Genomic DNA, 22,279 nt, shown 5'->3' with positions numbered 1-22,279 from the left:
GTCGGTTTTGAGATATTTGTGTCGAGAAAGGTTGAGGAGAACGTCCAGGTGAGAGTATATCTTTAATTCCTTGATCCTTCCAGTAGGGCCCTCCGTGACCCCCTTTTAGAGACTTCAAACTAAAATCAGCTGCTTCTATTGTCTCCTCTTGACAGGTGAAGCCATTTTGGACAGACTCCACCTTTATCTTTTTAAGCTTAAACACACTAAAATCAATAGGTAGCTCAGCTTGGGAAGATACAGACTCTTGAAACATTTGAGAGAAACTTTGCAAATTCATGTTCATTATTTTTTCCCCCTTTTTAAGGGCACCTGTCAGATCCATGGGTGCATCATTTATTAATAACTCATTCTGCCGATTGTCTGAAACCCAGAAGCCTTTGTTTTCATCATTCAGGGGGATCTTGAAACCGCAGAGGGTCATTTTGTCAGCTTCTTTTTGTTTCAGAATCTTGGCAATGTTTTCAGTGATATTTCCTAAAGTTTGCATTTCCTCTTCTGTAGCACAGGCATACAGATGCCTTCCAGTCTTGTCAGTTAAAAGAGAATAAATGTAGTTTTCATCAGTATAAACATAATATCCACAGTCCCCTGCCTCAGCCGGCCACCAAAGTCCATGTTCTAATAGTGACAGCCACTGTTGGTACCACTCAGAATCCTCAAACAGCATATCTTCATCTGTATCACCCGCAGTGCCTGCTGACCTGCTTAAATTAAGAGCACCACGTCTTAAGTCAACGGGGCCTTTTTTTGCTGCAAGCCGCTTTAAAAAGTCAGTTGCTGATTTTAAATCAAAGTTGTCATCTTTCAAATAATTGTCGGCGACACATTTGTCCTCTACTTTGCTAAATTCTTGACCTTGCCACTGTGTTAGTGACTGACACCTACTTAGACGCGTCTTTGATTTGTTCATAGATAGATTTATGGCACTACCTCTTCCAATCCATGGTTTACTATTCCTGTCAAGATCATTCAAATGCTCACAGCTGCTCCAAGGTTTCTTGTTCTTGCTGCTCATGTCAAACAATATTAGATCCTCGCCTGTTTCAAAAAAGCGGTTTCGACTCTCAAAAAGCTGGACGGTAGCATCCCGCCAAGGATGGGCAGGTACGTTGAAGTCACTGATGTTCATCGCTTTAGGATTTAAAGGGATGTGGCTGTGTAGTTGAGGTTCTGCAACTGTTGGAGGTGTATAGCCTTGGCAAGCGTAGTTCGGAATCTGAACCTGAGAGGCAACAGCTTCAGCTTGGACATAATCATTGAGTTGTTGCCAAAGCAGAGCTTCTATGAGACACTGATGTTCATATAACTCTGGTGGAATTACCCCATGTTCTGTAAAGTTGTATAACAGGTCTTTGTAACCATACTCATCTGCCGTTCCGTAGAGGAGACGCTGAATTTCCTCCAGATAACGTTGCGCTGGGGTAATAGTAGGATCTTGTCCAACCTGTGACTGTGGAAGTGGTTCATGGGTTCCAACAACTCGATTAGCTGAATTAGCAGCAGCTGTGAGTGTTTCTGTACTTGAGGGAATTTTATCCTCATTTGTACCAAGAGGAGCTTTTTCCTTTTCCTTCTCAGGAGCAGAAGTGCTAGTGTCGCTAGTGCTTGTTTTGAAAATGCGGGATAACAAGCCAGGAGATGTCCCAGCAGCGCTGTTTTTCGGTTCTTCCTTCCCAGGCTGAGGTTTAGCTTGCTCCTGGATCTTCGACGGCGGCTCTTCTGCGACACTACACAGACTGGAAGGAAGACCTTTTTGAGGTGGAGCTTTTGACTCCCTATCAGAGGACGCTTCCTGGAAGGATTGCACTTCTACTGGTTTCGTTCTCTGAATATGCGGTCTACTCTGACTTGAACGTGGCTGTTGCTGCTGCTGCTGTTGTTTTTGAGTTGACTCAGGTGTTACCTGATCAGAAGGTGATGATGACTGCTCTACAGTGGCTGAAAGTTTGGTTAATAGTCCAGAGAATAGGCCCCCAGATTCAGCTTGGGGTGGATTTTGTCCTGACTTAACAGCTGCTTCTCTAACCTGAGGAGGTTTTGTTGACTGTTGTTCTTGTGGTGCATTGTCACCAGATGCAAGCTTCAGTATACCTGAAAGCAGGCCGCCACCCTGATTAGCCTGCTGGGTTGCAGTTTGTTGAGGGCCTGTGATTTTACTAGGTTGTTGCTGTGCTTGAGGTTGTTGAGGTGGCGACTGTCCAAACAGACCAGATAGAAATCCTCCTTGCTGACTGGTTTGAGGCGACGGTTCATTGGACGGCTGACCGGGTTTACTGGCCGGCTGAGGAGCAGATGGCTGACTGGGCTGTTGTGACACATTATCACTGGAACCTAATTTATTAAAAAGTCCTGACAATAGCCCACCCTGCTTTGGCTCTGGAGCAGGGGCAGGAGGTTGTGGAGGTATCTGGTTTTGCCTCCGCAGAGGTTGTCTGTTACCCTGTGGGGATTGCTGTGGAGCCGGAGGATTAGACCCTGGGGAGAACAGCCCAGATAGAAAGCCCCCCTGTTGATTGGGTGGTTGCTGACTTGTCTTGGGGCCTGGTCTTTGGGGTTGCTGCTGAGTTGGTTGACTCACTACTGTTGGCTGGGGCATACCCACGTCTGCGATTTTGTTAAATAATCCACTAAGCATCCCTCCAGCACCACTCGGCTGCTGCTGTGGAGGCGCTTGGTTTTGTTGTTGAAGGTTTTGTCCACTGCCTGGCCGCTGACTCGGTTGGTTCTCAGATTTTATGCTCTGTGGTTGGGTTTGTAAGGGTTGTGTTGGGTTTACAGCAGCAGATTCTTGTGCACCAATTCCAAACAGACCAGACAGCAGACCTCCTTGACCAGCAGATGCTTGCTGGGGTGCAGATTCTGTGAGTTTTAGCAAACCTCCGAGTAATCCACTTGATTGAGGCGTTGTTGTTGGTTTCGGTGCTGCTTGTTCTGTAATTGTGTTGGTTTGTTGTGGTTGCTTTGATTGGTTGGCTGGGACTACAACTTGCCCATGTTTCTGGTCTGCTTGACCTTTGTCACCAGGAAGACTTTCTGTGGATCCCAATTTAAACGCTGAAAAAAGCCCTTTCGGCTCAGCATGAGAAGCTGACTCTTGACCAATGCTTTGTTCTGGTCCATCCTTACTCATTGTTTGGTTAGCTTCTCTTGGCTGAGATTCTTGACCCGACTGAGCTGGCTGAGACCCAGTTACTGTATCTGTTGCTTTTTTCATCAGTCCAGAAAAGAGTCCTTGTCCTTGAGATGGAGTTTGGCCAGATTCACCTCCTGGGGTTGTTGTCCGATTTGTAGTAGCTGAAACGGTGTCAGAGGCTAGCTTTAGAAATCCAGAAAACACTCCTGATTGTTGTGAGCCAGAACTCTGTTGTGGTTGGGAGGAAGTCTGGGAAGGTGATGAAAAAATACCTGAGAACAAACCACCCTGATGAGACTGATTATCCCCTTCATGGGTTTTCTTTTCAGATGAAGCCGGTTCTGTTGGCCCCATTCTCAACAAACCAGAAAGAAGTCCCTGAGGTTGTGTGGTTTCTGGTTCTGATGTTCCTTCTGTGACTTTGGGAGGACCTTGGTCCTGTGAAATAACATTTCCTTCTTGCAGTGTTTGCCCCTCAGGAGATTGCTCTGCTTGGGAGACAGTGTCTTTTGGTGTGTCGGGACATATTTGATCACAATGCGGCTCATTTTGACCACTGGGTTTGGTAAGTGTCACAGTGGGAGTCATTTGGCTTTTTGTTAGTTCCTTCGCAGGTTCAGCTGGAGATACCTTGAAAAGGTTAGAAAACCAGCCGGTTCCTGTATTTTGTTTTGGAATACTTTCAAGGAGTGAAGCTCGACCTGGAGAGGGGGCTCTAGAAGGAGTCGGGGATGAAGTAGTTGAAGTGACATTAGCATCTTCCCCTGTTCCAAATTTAAGAATCCCTGACAACACCCCACCTTCTGCTTTAGGTGCAGCTGCTGTGGAAACATTTTCAGACAAAAATGGGATTTTTAATTTGCTGCCCAGAAATGACTCCTCGGCAGGCTTGGCGTCACTCTGTGAGGCGTTTTCTGGGGGAACCGTTGACATGAGGGTAGAGAGAGATTTCTTAAAAGGACTGAAGAATCCGGTTTCTTCTGAACTTCCCTGGGGTTTTGCTTCAGAGACTCTTTGCTGAATATCAGGTAGCTCACCAGAGGACTCAGTCTCCGGAAGAAGCTCCACTGACCCACTTATTGTTTCTTGGGAAAGCTCGATTGATCCACTTCCTGTATCTGGCAAAAGTTCAACTGATCCACTTGCTGAACCTGGTCTTATCTCTCCTGATGACTGCTGCTCTGTTTGTGAGCCTTCTCTGTTAGGACCGGGGACTCTGTTGACTTGCCCTGTTTGGGATTCTTTACCTGCACCAGACTGACTTATTTGCTCCGGTGGTTGAGGTGACGGCTCTCTGGTTGAAGGCGCACTGGAAAACAGCCTCAAAGGACTTAACCTTCCTAACATAGATTCAAACCCGGATGCAGACTGGTTAGCAGCTGACGCAGCCACCTTTTGCCTCTGTGGTAGCATGGGTCGATGTCTGGTTGGCATCGGCTTGTCTCGTGGGTTCGGGGGACTGAAAGGGCAAAAGGGACTGTAGAGAGAACTTCTTCTCTGTTGTGGGCTCCTGAGAGGCAGGCGGGACTATGGCCACCGGGGGAGAGGGGCCACCACTTTTAGGAATAAATGCAAGTAGCTTCGAAATTCCTGATTCGGGTTGGGGTGTCGTTTGGGAGGTAGTCGGTTCTGTTGCAGTTGCACCAGAAGTTTCAGAGGCTTCGGTACTAGCTTTAGGGATGAATGAGAACAATTTAGAAATACCAGAGTCAGTCTGTGGTGCCTGGGGAGATGGAGATATAACGGAGGCTTCCACCTCAGTCGGAGACTTTGATCCTGTGATTGTGCCAAACAACGAGCTCATTGCATTTTTCACTCCAGTTATGCCCTGTTCAACAGAACTTTCCTCTTTAATATCGGGTTTGACCATATCGCCGTCACTGTCTTCGGGTTTTAAACTCTTAGCCTCAGTAGGCAGGGCAGGTAGCTTTCTTCTGGGTGGCTTGGTCATTGATTCATAGTTATTGATCTCCTCCTCTTTTACAGCCAGGTATTCAGACACTGAGTGAACTAGGCTCCGCAGTTCACCCATTGGATCTATGTATTCATCACCCGGTTCCTCCACGGGAGACGACATCGGATCTTGTTGATCAGTATTAGCTGTTCTGCCTTTGCTTGTAAAATCCTGTCCTCTGAAAGGTTGCACATACTTGGAGGGATAGCTGTAGCTTTCATATTCAAAATTGCCGTCTCCCTCTGTGAAAGCTAAATCCTCTAGTTCCTCCTCAGATCCGAATGAGTACTGCATCTCATCAGAACCAAGCGAGTTATATTTGATACGTCTTCTGATATGAGCGGCTTCCTCCTCCCGAGCCGCCTCCTGCTCACGAAAAGCAGCATAGTTCTCTAAAGTGTCTTCCAAGGCGGTTTTTGCCCACAGCCTGGTCTTGTAAAGCAGACTTTCTCTGTCTGTTGGCTGCCGCAGCTGCTTGACCGATGGAATAATGTCAATTTCAGGAGGAGACGATTCATCCTCAAAGCTGCCGGCGACCTTGTAAACTAATCGTACCTCTCCGCTGCCAAAGCCACGCCTCTGCCTGGCCCTGCCATCTTGCTCCTGTGTCTCCTCCGGGGACAGTTCATCACACTCCACCGTCTGATAAAATCTGCTGCCTTTGGACTCACAGCTGTCACTGATTCGGTAGATGATATTTTTATCTTCATCCTCCCAAAGTTTCTGCTCAGTATCTAAATAGTCATCTAACACACCTGAGTCGGGCACTTTATATTTGCTCTCCCAATCCTCTACACCCATCCCAGAGTCTACAGGAATTATTCTAACTCCTCTCTTACTGTTTGATCGTCTAAACACGATTAAATATATATATATATATCATGCAGGAAGAAGCAGCATGTGATGCAAAGAATGAAAAAAAAAGAAGGAAGGGGATTAAAGAAGAACAAAAAGATGAGCATTAAAATGATTCAAAAGGACAGATTAAAGAAAATCAGAGTCAATGTACATAAAGATGGATAAAATAAGTCAGGTTCACATTTAGAACAACAGAAAATTAGTGATTCTTTTCCAAAGGTTCATAGCTTTGGCTTAAAATTGTTAGCTTGTTTGGTGTGTGTTTTTTTAAACATGGTTAGGAAAGTGAACTCCTTAACTGCAAATGATAACCAGATTTTATTGTAACATTATCTTAGGTAATAATAAACTAAAAAAGCCATGGCAAAAAGTGTTTCCAGTGACACAAACGTCATATTTTCAAAAACTCATTGTCTCACATCGGTTTGAGATTATTATGTAAAGCAATTACCTGCATATCCATTCGTTTTAAAGAGTTTTATTACTTTATGTTAACGTGTCATGTTTGGCTAAGTGAGACTGAGCAAAACGTAATCTGTGTGGCATTTTGTTGGTTTTTGCTTCTTTTAAAAAAAAAAAAAAACATATATCATACCAGCCTCACCCCCATGTTACTTTTCTTTGTTGTGTATTATTAAGTGCTTTGCACTAATCTTCTGTTCTATATAAAATTTCAAAATTACCGATAAAAGTCAGGTTTGCCATATTTCTGCAACTATTACCAATTAATTTATATTCCACTATAGTCATTTTATCAGTATAATCTAATCCACAGTCTTCATGCTATAAAAGAAGCTTCAAATCTGCTTAAAATGTCATGTTTTTGTGTGTGAAGTAAAGCAGGCAGTTTTCTTTGTTTTGCACTTAATTGGAAACAAACGTGAAAGAAAACTGCTCCTCCACGGTTCTCGATCATCCAGAACTTCAAACTGTGAGATTAAGCTGCAGCGAAGAAGGGACGTCTAACGGTGTCCAGCAAGGCCAACAGCCTCGTTCTGAACAGCGATCAACATGTGGCCGCCGGTGCAGAGTTCATTCAACGTCTGCAGCAGGTGGGTGTTAGTGGGGCAGCAAAGAAAAACAGCAAGGATAGACTGACGTTCTGCAGGAAGCAATGGCAGGAAGCAGTAGACTGGTGCTAAATTAAATGATGAATCCTCTTTCTGAATGTTAAAGTGTTTTTTTTCATTTCGTTGACATCAGCCTAACAGTTTGACTAAAGATGAAAATTTGCCACTCATAAATTTAGGTGCTAATGTTCATTAATATATATTTTGCCTCATTAGAAAAATAAATTAAATGTTTGTAGATCTGAATTGTTTTTTTATTTGTTATTGTCAAAAAATAGGAATTTTCAAGCAAAACTCACCAAAATCCTGAATATTGTCATTGTTCTGATTGTATTATGTAATTTAAAAAGCAAAAAATCTGAAAATGATGAAGCCAAAAATATCACACTTGTGTCACTGCTAAAACTTTTGACCAAGGCTGTGTGTGTGTGTATATATATATATATATATATATTTACACTGTACAGGTAGAAAAATGTGTGTGTGAGTGTGTTTGTGTTTACCTGTTTGCCCTCATTTCTCTATAGTCTAGATCATAACTTTGTACAGAGTCAGACTCCCTACATGGACTCTGACGTTGGGGCCTGCGGCCTATGGGGTACTGGTGGACAGACGAATTTGTTTGGGAGGCGTTGTGGAAGGGCGGCGGTCGGTTCCCCGTCTCACTGCGGTAGTCGCTGTCTCGGTCGTCCACGGCGCTGTCGTGGTCGTCATACGCTGGGTTGGAAACAATGCAAATAGTTTGGAGAAGCATTTCCACCTTTTCTTTCATTCGATTAGGATGTTTCAAAAATGGGAAAAAGGCATTCAGGCAATTAAAATATCTGAACAATAGCGCCCTCTTGTGGTAGCATGCAAACAACACAAGAAGGAGGAACACTGGTGAAAGTTCAGTGTAAAACAATGTGACTCCAAATAAAACACTGCACAACAGGACAGGCCAACATGTTTGTACTTCCAGTAGGACAGGACACATATTAGGATGATTTGTGGCGAGATGATGAGCCATTCTGCAACATGCAAACATGGAGAGAATAATGCCTCACATGAGGAAAATCAATAAATAACCACATACTTTGCTGGTCAGTCCATCCAAAATAACTCCAGCTGCCTGGTGGAATGAAGGAGAGTTTCCAAAAAAAGAGAAGTAAAGCCTATTACTGGAGAAATTAACCAGTAGCTGTGTTGCCATGGCCAAATGAGGTTTTTGCATGAAAGTAAAACACAACCAAATGTGTTTGACTTGATGATAGATGTGTGAAGCACTGGGTTGCACTGATAACATAAATCCTCTTTTATTATGAAAGTGTGAAATATGTAAAAAAACAAATTACTTTTATAATTCTTATAATTGTCCCCTCTAATTAGCGTCAATGCATCGATCATAAGTCCGGTTTGTTGTTTTAAAATAAAGTCAGATCCACATTTGTACAGTTCTATTAATCAGTTAACATTTAAAAACTTACTTAATAACTGAAACTGTTGTTTTTAATGGCATGGAGGATTTCCAAATACAGTTTAATAATATTTTAGATGGACTTACAGCATTGTGGGGGCATAGATGGCTTTCTTCTTCCCGGGACCTCTCCTGGTAAAGGATACTGAAGCAGCAAAAATAATAGAGGAGAATCAGGAAAGGTTTAAAAAATAAAGAATAAAATTGGTTTAAACGGCTTCCCACAGCTGTTCCCTGCAATCATTGCCTTAATTTAACACAAGGTGGCAGCAAAGAGCCAAACAAGCCTCAGTAGAGGGAGACGCTGAGTTTGATCTTGTGATAAAACCAAAACTAAAAAGGAAAAAAACTGGTATATTGTTTTAATTTGTTGAAGATTAGTTTGCATTTCTTCAATGGAAAAATATGCATAACAATAAACAATTAAGTCAACAGTCAAAATATAACAGTAGCTCCAGGTGAAACTATAAAGTTTGGATGTTTGTTACTTTTTCTGGATAAAACTTTTATTAATATGGAATATTTCGTCATAAAAACATTGGGAGAAACGGGGGTTGTGTTGAACATGTGTTCATACTTAAGATTATATTTTATTTTTTGCCTGTGATATTTCAGAAGACATTGAGTTTAATTTAGATTAAAACTCTAGTTCTGGTATCTTAGAAGAAGACTGAGTTTAATTTCCTCCAGAGTTTAAATTTCTATATGTGAAATAGCCCCTTCACAGAATATGGGAATAAAATAAAATAAATATTTAATCAGGTTCCTTTTAAATCTGTGTTAAAACTCCATCTGATAGGTAAAAATATTACTCATATGTTTTTTTTCTTTTTTAGATAAAAACTACTGATGCAGAATACTGTAGATTCACTCTTTACTGTATGCATGCAAAAGTCCAAATGCACTTCACATAGGAACAAATAGGTTACAGAAAGTGGAATATTAGCCTTTTTAAAGATTAATAGCAGGAAACAATTAGTGAACCGACCTCATCGTGTATCTGCATGGTGTTGATCCGCTCCAGCTTACTGGTCCAGTACTGCGCCTCGTCTTCTGGGATATCTGCATGGTGGAAATGGAGGAAAGTGACAAAGTTAGCAAAGAGCTGCAGGCATGGACAGGAGGGATAGTTCAAATGACGGATGAAGAAAACAAAAGGCAACAATAAAAACACCTGATCCATGAAAAACGGGAAGTTAAGTCAGCCAAAGTGCAGAAAGAAATGACGGACCAGGAGCGCTGGGGCTCCACCCTTATCCCTCTTCTCCCCCCCCCCCCCCCCATCCTCGGTGGACTCTCCCTTTCAAGCTGCTTGATGTGCTCAAAGCTTATATTCATGCAATTTTGATGACGGTTAAAAGGGAACTTCTCTTTAATTTTTTTTTTTTTTTTATTAACCAGCAGCTTTGGGGTTGCAAAGCCAATACAGATTTTAAAAATGAGACAAAAGAAAAAGCAGAGGAAGAAGAAAGGAACAATTTTCATATAAATACAATACAATAAATCTTCATACTTTCAATTAGGGAAACACTGACATAAAGTTTCAACAACAGATACTGATATTGCTGTTATGGCCAAAAAGCGATCTTATATGTAATTACATATATTTCCCCTACTCATTTGACCCTAGAAAAAAACTACCACACTGCTGACATCACCTCTCTGCTTAACTTAAACAGCCCATAAGCCTGTGGTGCATCACCATCATTGTAACATGACCAAACAAAGATGGCCAAAGCTGAAGTCAAAGCAGAGATCTCGTGCATCACTACCTCAAATAACAAGTAACATCAATAGTTGATCTAAGAATGCTATTTCTAAAGCATATATATATATATATATATATATATATATATATATATATATATATATATATATATATATATATATATATATATATATACATACCCACAGGCCCCAGTTTGCTCCCCGTAAATGCATTTTAAGTGCAAAAGACAGATTTAGGTGGAACGTACAACTGCAATAACAATTGTGGTCGTCTTCTTCTTCCAAAACACTTTTTTACATCCCTAAAAAGGTGAATCCCTCTTTCCTTGATGAAACTTAATTGAACAAATCGATTAGAACAGCTGCTCCACAGTCTTCTCTATTACTGGCCTGAACAAAAAACATGTTTTAGTGGTATCAGATGAATACCTTATTACATTTTCATCTGATACCACTAATGTGCCAAATAAGTAAATAATATTAGATTTAAGTTTTCTGAAAGAGGATAAAAATGTTTTGCTGAATATTAATATTAGCGTTAATGTGCTCCTCTAGTCCAGTCATTAGCGCGGTTTCAGTTATTTTGTCAGGAATTTTTAAAGGATTATTGTGAAGCATTGCCTGTTTCCTTTTTATTTACACTTCTGTCCTCTAACATCTTAAACCACCAGGTTCCCTGAAAGTCTCAGTTTTTCTGTCAGTGACGCCGTGATACGCACCGAAGGGAAGCTCAAAGCGGGTGTCCAGCAGCACCTGGTGTGCAGTTGGGTTGGTGGTTCCACAGATCTGGTCCTCCTTCATTAACACCTCAGAGTCCAGAGCAGTCCACTCTCCTGGTCCCTCCTGGAAAACAGAAGAGCAAAGACACAGAAAAAAATGTTGATTAAGAAAGAAAAATAGGGAGAAAGTGAAGAAAATGACAGACAGCTTTTTACGCCTGTCAACAGAAAATGCTGCTTTTTGTATCATGAGAGGTTATTAACTAAAAGCTCACTGATATAGGTTTGTGATAAAGTTTCATTTTTTCTTGTTTTTAATATTTGCTTTTAGTTTCTATTTTCCCATGTTTTATTTTGTTCCTACATTTTATTCCAACTTGCTTTTATTCTGTTTAATTTTCCTATATTTCAATCATGTAAAGCACTTTGCATTGTCTTTGTACTGAAATGTGCTATACAAATAAATCTTGCCTTTAAGATCTCTTCGTAATTGCAAATATTGTACAAATTATTAAAACCATCGGAAGCAGAGTGGACTTGTTATCCTGCAGCTACGGATCATAAGATAATAAGAGTTTAAAGCACTGGAAAATGTTAAAGGGTAAATATTAATGTTTTAAATCCTTCCTTTTCTCATTCAAATCCTCCATTTGGGGGTCTGTAAAAACGGGAACTGCGATGCTTTGGTCTGAATTCTTCGTCAGTGAAGCTCCAGAGACTCCTCTTCTAACCCATTAGCAGCCTCTGAGACCTTTTCCGTTACGTTTTGATGCAGCCCTTCACGCCCGGCCCCCCACCATTCTCCAACTCCACCCTCTTCAACATTTTTTGTAGTTTAATGGCCAAGATACTATTATCGAGCACAAGAGAAACTTTTTATTCCCAGATTTCTTGACAAAACATCAGCGGCAGACGTTTTCCATCCAGGCTTACACGTCGGAGCCAGAGTCTGACCCAGAGCAGGAGGAAACAATGCCGCTTATATTCTACTCAAAAGAGGCACTACGGTTGTGCTCTTAAGAAACTAAAGGCGAGCGCACAGCAACGCTATGATACCTAGAATAAAGTCTGTAGAAATTTCTAAGTTATCAGCAGCTGAACGCTTTGCTGTGTCCTTCGTTTTCAGACTCTGAAGGAACTGAGCCCTCGATCAGATGAAGTCCCTCTTCACTACCGGCAAAAATTACTGAAGCTTTGATCCTTCAAGTGCTTCGTGCAAATGAGGAGGACTTTCCCCACTGATGCGGGTACATTCCCACGAAAATTAATGTTAAACTAGGCGATTCGACTAGTTTCTGATAATAAACAACACTATGGAAGACAAAATTAAACTTTTCACTGCTTCCAGGTTTGGTATTAACTAGGGCTGTGAATAGAAATACATACAAAGATTATTTTTTGATGTTTTTAAAAACGATTTAATATCAATATTCTGGCTTTCAATATCAGTATACCTCCCAACCTCTAGGTGGTGTTATTATTGTTCACAGTGAGGAAGAGCAAGTGAGACGAATTTGCAGAATGGCCGACAGGATTTTAGAAGCACATTCGCCCCTGAAATCAAAGCTTTGGGCACATTTTTGGTTTCTGTGATACGTTAAATGCATTGAACCAAATGCACTTTGTTTTCCTGTTAATATATCAGTGTTAAAAAAATTGAACATAAATATAATATTTGGCTGTTTTTTTGATTTAATGACTTTGAGCATTAATTTGAAAGTAATAAATATCGATACTGGAGTCAAATCAAATCAAGCTGAGCTGTGTATCGAGAATCGTATTGAATCGGCTCATCCTAGATGACACCCAGCCCAACCTAGGTCATGTGACCCAGAGCGGCACTCTAGGTCACATGACCCGTCCAGCAAGGGACCCGGCCCTCTCAAGTTACATAGTCGAGTTTTTGAAGAAGGGTGGCCCGAACAGAGCATCTATACACACCAAGTGCTGCATATTGACCTAAAAAACTATTTAATATATCTGAAATTAAACTAATACTTTGGTCAAAATGTTCTAAATGAACAGTAGAGCTGAATATCATCAACATAGAAATAATGAGACACATCAGGAAAATGCTTGATTATTTGTGCCAGGAGGAAAATATAGAAAGGAAAGAGAACAGGACCGTGACTGAACCCTGTGGTACTCCACAGGTACTCAGAGTCTGATATTAGAATCAGACATACTTTAATAATCCCAAAGGGAAATTACTTAATGATACGGTTTGCAAAAACACTAAATGTTCTGCCAGAAAGATAGGAGTTAAACCACTCTAGAGCTAGACCTGATAGACCAACTACATCTTAGAGCCAATTGAAAAAATATATTTACAAAATAAAAGCAGTTTAAAGGAATAAAAAGCAGGTGAAAAAAACAACAAGACATGAACGACCACAACAAAAATGCTCATTAAAGGATATATTAGTGTTTCTCTAGGTGTGTCTTAAAGCAGTAATTCACATCTGTGCATCAATAGTATGTATTGATGCTTATAATGGGTCTCCCTCCTCTGCTGATCATCAATACTGTTAATGTAGTTCCAAGCAAAGACGTGAAAGACTCCTTTTGCTAATACGTTTAATTTAATGAAAGTTACTTTAGAAACCCTCTCTGTGATTTGATTTTCAAAGGAGCCTTTTGACAGCAGCAAAAGTCGTCTGAGGGGTAAACCGCAGAGGAATATGGGCAATTAATCGGCTTAAACGCTATTAGTCGATTACTGAAATCATCTTTCATCTAATTTAGCCATCGAATAATCGCTAACTGGACTATACAGACTGTATAAGTTAAATTTGCTCAATCCAGAACGCCTCAAGTGGGATGGTTTTAGTTTCACCTGGTCCAGGTTCTGTTATAAAAATGTCTCCCATTAAGCACCTTTTGCTGTCTGATTATTAATCAGTTCCCAGGCCAGCAGGGAGACAGTTCTTTTTCCAACTCAATTAAAAACTGAAAGTTAGAAGTAAAATTTAAACCGACACACTGAGAGTGAGAGAAAGTACAACCTGTTGTATGGAAATGTTGATTTTATTCAAGGAGTGACATTAAGAGCTGTGCCGGCCCAAGGCATACATGAACTAAGCCTCCCTGATTGTTTGGGCCCCCAAACAATCAGAGGGTTCCCTTAAAAATGCTTGAATTGTAACACAGACCACAGATATAACATTTTTATATTTGTTTACTGAGAATAAGAATTGTATTAAATTTGATTTCATGGTTTCAGAAAACTAAAAGTTAAAAAGGTAAAATTCAAAGGAATTGCCGAGTTTGTTTCGTAAGAGTGCAAAGAATAAGCTTCACTGTTTGTTGTGTTAACATAATTAAAATCTAAAGTTGCGAGTTTAATCGTGTCTCTGAGCTTGGTTTATTCACACGTATATCTCAGAAGTTGATAACTAAATCTTCACGATCCCTTTTTAAGCTCATCCAGATAAACTTGGCCACCTCTCCCAGGTTTTACCAACGAGGCCCCACACAACCATGGCACAGCCTGGAACAAACTCCTCACTGATTCAGGTGATATAAGCAACAAATACCAAAAATACTCTTTAAACTGAGGTCACATTTCACACATCATTTCAGTACAAAGACAACGCAAAGTGCTTTACGTGATTAAAATATGGGAAAATAAAAACAGAATAAAAGTTGGAATACAATGTACAAGAAACGAAACAAAATAAAACATCGGAAAATGGAAACTAAAAGCAAATATTAAAAACAGTTGGATGACAAACTTCAAAATTATGTTTTAGTAAAATAGTTTATCTAGATCAATCAAAGGCAATCCTAAACAAATGTGTTTTTAATCTTGATTTAAAGGAACTCAGGCTTTCAGCACTTTTCCAGTTTTAGGGGAGTTTGTTCCAGATCAGTGGAGCATAGGAACTAAATGATGAGTAAAAATGTACAAGAACTTCTGTACTTAAAATAGGCACAGTAACGTTTCAGTAAATTGGAGAAAAAAAACAACTTTAATTACCTCATCAGACTGATGAATGGTGTCCAGCGGTATCAGAGCCGTGCCGATCATGGTGTCCCAGATCAGGCCTTTGTTCCACAGCTCCACCACCAGATCTGACTCCAGATTGCTGATCTCGCTGTAGAAACACACAAACACGAAGCAACATCAGCAACATATAATTTAGGTGTATTTGAGGGATTCAGGCTGAGGCTTTTAAAACTAAAACACTGTACAAACTGTAAAGCATGTTGATGGTAGGGTCATGATGCGGGCTGTTATGCTACCAATGGTACTTGTGCATCGAGTAATGAGGAAGAACTGGCTCACATTAACTGAGTAGCTGAACGGTTAAAATTTTAGCACAGCTGGTGTTTCCACAAGGACAACAACACACAGCAAAGCTGATTTTGGAACAGATAAAGCCGGTTAATATTCTGCGTCTGCCATGAGTTTCCCCAAAGTGATGGAAAATGTGTAAACTATGTTTGAAGGTCTGGAATAGAATTTAAAATTCTCCTTCTAACGTATAAAGCCCTTAATAATCAAGCTCCATCATATATCAGAGCTCTGATTACCCCGTATGTTCCTAACAGAGCACTTCGCTCTCAGACCGCAGGTCTGCTGGTGGTTCCTAGAGTCTCTAAAAGTAGAATGGGAGGCAGATCCTTTAGTTATCAGGCTCCTCTCCTGTGGAACCAACTCCCAGTTTTGGTCCGTGAGGCAGACACCCCGTCTACTTTTAAGACTAGGCTTAAAACTTTCCTTTTTGACAAAGCTTCTAGTCAGAGTGGCTCATGTTACCCTGAGCTATCTCTATAGTTATGCTGCTATAGGCTTAGGCTGCTGGAGGACATCAGGGTCTATTTTCTCACTCTACTGATTTCTACTGTTCTCCAGTTTTGCATTGTATTACATTGAAATGACTGTCGTCATTTCAGCTTTTAACTTTTTGCTCTCTCTCTTTTTCTTCATAGTAGGTACACCTGGTCTGGCGTTCTGTTAACTTTGACATCATCCAGAGAAGACGACTCACCTGCTACTACCATCTAATGTAGAACAGATTACTAGATCAATGTGTGCTTCTGTGCTTTTTTGTTTCTCTTGTTGTGTCTCTGTTCTGTCTTCTGTAACCCCAGTCGGTCGAGGCAGATGACCGTTCATACTGAGCCCGGTTCTGCCGGAGGTTTTCCTTCCCGTTAATGGGGAGTTTTTCTTCCCACTGTCGCTTCATGCTTGCTCAGTATGAGGGATTGCAGCAAAGCCATGGACAATGCAGACGACTGTCCACTGTGGCTCTACGGTTCCCCAGGAGTGAATGCTGCTTGTCGGGACTTTGATGCAATCAACTGGTTTCCTTAAATAGGAAATTTTTAACCAATCTGTATAATATGATTGAACTTGATTTTGTAAAGTGCCTTGAGATGACATGTTTCATGATTTGGCGCTATATAAATAAATTGAATTGAATTGAATTGAATTGGTCACTGCGACTAAACTCCACCAACTCTGCCTAGAAGCGTGGTCAAAGATCTGGTCTGAAATGTAGCAGGAGCCTTTTGACAGCAGCAAAAGTCGTCTGAGGGGTAAACTGCAGAGGAATATGGGTAATTAATCGGCTAATCGGCAGAAAATGAAAGTATTTCTGATTCTGATTAATCGTTATTAGTCCATTACTGAAATAAATGTAATATAATTTAGTAATAGAATAATCACTAACTGGAGTATACAGACTGTAAACATGCTATTTGCTGGAAAAAAAAATACATTTTATCTTTAAATTTGCTCAATCCAGAACGCCTCAATTGGGATGGTTGTAGTTTCACTTGGTCCAAGTTATAAAAAAAGTCTCCTATTAAGCATCTTTAGGTGTCCGATTATTAATCCATTCCTAAAAACACAGATTAATCAGTCCAACTTCCCATCTTCTGACGATTATGAAATTTATATAGATAGATAGATAGATAGATAGATAGATAGATAGATAGATAGATAGATAGATAGATAGATAGATAGATAGATAGATAGATAGATAGATAGATAGATAGATAGATAGATAGATAGATAGATGGATAGATAGATAGATAGAAAAAAATTACATTTGTTGTAAGCATTAACATTTTTTACATGCTTTTGCCATTTAAAATTTATTGCACATTTTAAATGTGTGATTAATGTTTTTTTATGCAAAGTGCTTGTTTAATGAGCTATGTAAATTTACTAGGCGTATTTTTTCTTATATTAATCAATTATTTAAAAAAAAAAGTGATAGATAAATTACAAAAATAATCGATGGCTACAGCGCTAAAAGGAATATGTAATCAAATTTGTGCATATGTTTTACTGTTATGAAACAAATTCTTTCAATAAAACAGAAACACAGACATTTATTTATGGAAATAATCCAAGTTGTTAAATAAAGTAATATTCTCAGGGAAAGGATGCTGCATAAAAATTAATTATGGAGCATGTTTGAACTCTTAACACAACTTAAAACAGGGCGACTTGTTTTTAACCAGCAAGTTAACTGTCTTACATGAATCATTATAAGGGGACATAAAAGTTTTTTAATTTTCAATATTACCTAAATAGTTACAGTACTGAAGCTCCTGTTGAACTCACATCCCATCAAAGTAAAAATGACATCTGCTGCATGGTTTCTACCATTATTCTGCCTCCTTCGGGTCAAGCAGTGCACCAGTTTTTGTGTGAAACAGTGAGGGTGAAGGATGACAGCTGTCATCTTCTCTGAAGAGAAAACAGCAGCCAACTCTCTCCTCTGCTCATCTGCATATTCATATTCACATTCTCACTCACATTCATATCGCCTCGGTTTGCCCGTCAATCATCTCCGATGACTCTTCGCAGCTTGGATGATGGAGAGAAGGTGGGTGGGAGATGCTAGGTGGCGCGCCTGTGTGCATGTGTGCATGTGTGCATGTGTGCATGTGTGCATGTGTGCCTGTGTGCACCCGTTTATGTTGCCTCTTCAGGACCGTTTCCTGAATTTCTCCCAACGTTATGAAGACCGACACCCCATGGGGACAACAGCCCCGCTATAATGCAGTGGAGCCCTGATTCTACGGCTTAGAGGTGTGGTGGGACTCAAGTTTTGCTTAAGGTTAGGGTTAAGCATAAATGCAGTTACTAAAATGAAAGGAAGTCAACACAAAGTCCAAACATGGGGAGAAATATAAACTATATTTAAACTAGAGTTGCTTAAAATAAACGTCTCAGGCTAAGTTACTACATTTAAAGCACAAACTAGTCAGTTTTGTCTCTTGCCCCATAGGGCTGGACGATAATTCAATAACAATATATAATGATCGATAGGCGTATAGCGATGATAGAAAAACAGGGTCAATAAAAGTTCAGTTTCCTTCCTTATGTATTCTAGCCATGTAGGTTAATATTACAGTCATTACACCCTCCCAACCAATCACAACGCAGACCCAGGAACCAAGCTCCGCCCCCTTCAGAGAGTTCAGAGAGCACGCATTCTTTTCTTTTTTAAAAACATGCAGTTTTGGTAAAAAGTTGAGTTTTAATTCAGTGTTTGTGTTTTTGGATGTAAACATAAGTTGCTAAGCAACAGCATAAAATAGCCAGGGCTGTACTTAAAATATTTGTTTTGATTTTGTTGATAATTATCGATATTGATCAATATGATTTCTATTTCATCAATACGCTTTTTTTTCTATATCGCACAGCCCTGTCGCCTGCCCTTAATTAATGCAGAATAAATACTTTTCAATGAGTGTAATTTCTAACATCTCTATAAACTATGTATTATCCATCTATAAGGTGAGCATCATATTGTGTTTCATGTACCTGGAATCTAACAAAACATTTAGAGCAGCGGAGTTATGGTTTAAGCAATAGCTTGTGGAAAAATCTGAATTTGCATTTTTGCTGTTTGACATCGGAAAGGTTTGACCTGGGGACGAAAAACATAAACTATAATCGATAGTGTTTGAAAACTGCTAAAACCGTATGTGTGATTGGGATTGTTACATTTCCAGATACACATGCGTGTAGAGGCAAGGACTTTAATAAAAATGAGAGAAAAAGCACACAAAATAAATATTATAAAGACCCTCAAACACTTTGGAGAATTTTGATCAAGACAAAAAAATCTAAACATTATACAAGCTTTATTGTCATTTTATATGCACAGAGTGTACAGAGTGCATACAAAACGAAATTTCGTTGCATAAAGCTTACGAAATGTAATGAGATTGCAATTAAAATAAAATAACATTACAATATAGAGTGCAGCAGGGAACTTGAAAAGTTCAATGTTGGCAGTGCAAAATAATATTTGGTGCAAAAATGCAGTAAATGTTCAGCTGTGTACTTTCAAATTTAAATGTCTTATAAAAATTTTGCAGTGTTGGCAGTGCAAAATAATAATGAAAAATGGTCATAAAGTTCAGTTATTATGAAAGTCAGGATTATATTTTTATGCCCCATCTGGTTTTCCTTTGCATTTTCTCAGCTAAATCTGCATCTTGAAAACAATCTTTAATAATAAATGTTATCATGCATGTCTCTGACTTTTCTTTTTTTTTTGTGGAGGCTATTTTTGTTTTAATCTGCGCTCTTCTGAAAAAACTGACACATTGGGAGCAGAGAGGGCCAAGGTGAGCTGCGATGTTACATAAGATGGCAGACCTGGATCTGCTGGTTTAAAGGGGGAAAAAAAATACAGTTTTAGTTGCACACTCCCTATAATCTACAGGATTATGTAATCTAAACCTCAAAGCGGAAATTCTCATATGATTAGAAACATCTGGCGTCCGCTCATGCTGTCTCTGAACGACAGAGCCGAAGTGAGCGTTTGAGTTGGGTATTTTTATTTTTTAGATTCACTCCTGAGGGACGGCAGTCAGAGTCGGTCTTTTTACGCCCCAGATGTCGCACGCAGACAGACGTCGGCACGCACACCGACACACAGCCAGGCGGCAGGAGGCCGCGTGTTTGCGCTGAGCTTGAGACCCGACAGACGGCGTGCTCTCTGGTGGAGACCGGAGCTCAGCCAAGTCACCGGCTTCAAACACGTTCCTGCTGGGAAAGCTCTGCACAAACACACGCTCCCGTTTCAGGATCAAGAATCCCAGAACAAATGAGGGGAGCAATATTTTCCTCTTCCTCGGCGCGCCATGTGTCTTTGTGTTCAAGAGACATTGCTTTGTTTGCTTTGTAGGTCTTGAAGAGTTGGTTGTCTGTTTTTCATGAAATGAGATGTTTTAGTCTAACCCAAAAAACCCAATCATGTTCGGCACAAAGGAAACTCCATTCAGCTACCACGCTCACAACACTTTACTCTCCACCACTGTGTTAACTGACCCCATCAATAATCGTAATTAAATCAATACCGTCTACAACAAAATGATTTTAGCTTCTCCCAATTTAAAGCCTCCTTTTGTAAATCTTGAATCCGTTCTTTTCTGCTTTCACACAAACCAAAGCTGCAGTCAATACACTTCTTTAAGGTGAAAGGGTTATGTTACAGTTTTTTCATCACCAGATGTAAATGCATCAATAAAGTACCAAAATTTAGATGTGGAAAAGCATAAGCAGTTAGGTTGCCAACTCCTTGGAAATTAAATAAATAATAATAAAAAAAGTGAAACTTGCTGGCCACACTGCAAAAACGAAACTAAAAGTAAGTAAAATCTTGAAATGAATGAATTTCCCCTTGATTTCAGCAGACAAGTTGAAATGATCTGCCAATGGATTCAGATTTTTGCATTTAAAATAGGAACAATTCAAGTGCATTATATCTAATTATCTTATTAACAATTATAAAATACTCATTCAATTGGAAGATAATCTTATTTATCTGCTCAAATCAAGGACAAATACACAAATTCAGAGAGAAGTTTACTTACTTTTTGCATTGTTTATCCACCCTACTGAGACGATTCATCTTTTTTTGCCTTTTTTTCGTTGTGAAAGTATTTTGTAAACACTTGACTCAAACCCAAATTTAATTAGACATACTTCTGTTTCTAAATATAGAACAGTTTCTTTTTTTCAAGCGAACCTTATAAGTAATCTATATCGGACTCAACAAACCAAGTGACTCACACTGCAAAAATGTGACTAAAAATAAGTAACGTTTTCTTGAAATTAGTGTATTTGTCCTTGATTTGAGCAGCAAGTTTAACTGATCTGCCAATGGAATCAGATTTTTGCACCTAAAATAGGGACAACTCATCTTCATCATATATGTTATTTGAAGTGCAGTTTACCTAATTATCTTATTTTAAGTGTAAAAATACTAATTCCATTGGCAAATCATCTTATTTACCTGCTCAAATTAAGGACAAAGACACTAATTTCAAGAAATCTGGCTATAATCCTTATGTTGTATACTAGTTATTGTTTAGTAAATATAAAACATTTTACGTTGTCCAGTGGTCAAAGTGTTTCATGGGGACAGGTATTGTGGTTGCACAAAATGTTTATAATAACATAAAATGTGAAAGAGGAACATTTGAAAAACTCAATTAACTTAACTTTAAGATGCTACGCGAACAATAACTTTGTTGGCAGATACATTTTTGATTGAAAAGTCTCATCGGAAGACATAAACCATCTTTACCTGTAGAAATTCGGGACAAATCATCTTGCACAAACTTGAAAACCTGCCCAAAAAAAGGCCTTTAACAATGTAGCCTTCCCCTGAGCCAGTCCTGAGCATCTTAACACAGTTTTCCAACAAACCTGGACAGGTAATTGAGTGCAGTTTCAATAAAGTTGTCATTTAAAAAAAAAAAAAAGGAATTATAATTTTGTGGACTTTAACATTTCCAGCTTAGAAAGTCTACAAGAAGCTCGTCTGTTTTACTTCTGAGACCAAAGTCAGAATTTAATGGACTTTATTTTAATACCACTTCATTTTTTTTTTTGGAATGGCCCTAATTATCTTCTGCACAGACTTGATAAGGTCAATGTGCTGAGGAGCTTTTTAGTTTAAAAAAATAAAAAAAATAATAATAATGTTCCGTTATAGGGGACATGTTGATTCTGCAACATGACCAAAACATTATGGACTTCTGTTGAAGCCAATCAACAGTTTACGTGTTTGTTCAAATCACCATCTCTAGTAATTCAGCTGCATTTCTACTAAATTATCTATTATCTATTTATCTATTAAAGAAATTCCCGTTAAAAGGTCTTGAAACCCCTTAAAATGTTACATATTGAATACAAAACAAATGAATACGTTACAAAACTGTCCCTTATGACACAGCATGCATTCTGACGCCGCCAACGTGTTCTGCACTGCAAAAAGGGAACTAAAAGTAAATAAAAACTTCTTGAAATTAGTGCATTTTCCCTTGATTTGAGCAAAGAAATAAGCCTATTTGCCAATGGAACGAGTATTTTTA

General features: G+C 39.4%; 1 protein-coding gene across 1 annotated transcript in view; it reads right to left on the bottom strand.

Moving 5' to 3' along the window:
* Positions 1-22,279, bottom strand: part of LOC110368697 — an 81,877-nt gene that overhangs the window by 18,216 nt on the left and 41,382 nt on the right. The window contains exons 4-10 of the mRNA XM_036143793.1: positions 14,901-15,018; positions 10,922-11,045; positions 9,463-9,536; positions 8,562-8,619; positions 8,094-8,129; positions 7,522-7,735; positions 5,287-5,940 (exon numbers count right to left, since the gene is read on the bottom strand). Of these exons, the coding sequence (XP_035999686.1) occupies positions 5,287-5,940; positions 7,522-7,735; positions 8,094-8,129; positions 8,562-8,619; positions 9,463-9,536; positions 10,922-11,045; positions 14,901-15,018 (1,278 nt within the window). The remainder of the gene's footprint in view (positions 1-5,286; positions 5,941-7,521; positions 7,736-8,093; positions 8,130-8,561; positions 8,620-9,462; positions 9,537-10,921; positions 11,046-14,900; positions 15,019-22,279) is intronic.

The sequence above is a fragment of the Fundulus heteroclitus genome, chromosome 12 (genome assembly GCF_011125445.2).
Source record: "Fundulus heteroclitus isolate FHET01 chromosome 12, MU-UCD_Fhet_4.1, whole genome shotgun sequence".
Taxonomy (NCBI): domain Eukaryota; kingdom Metazoa; phylum Chordata; class Actinopteri; order Cyprinodontiformes; family Fundulidae; genus Fundulus; species Fundulus heteroclitus.
The sequence above is the reverse complement of the archived record's forward strand: the minus strand, read 5'-3'. Positions and strand labels throughout refer to the sequence as shown.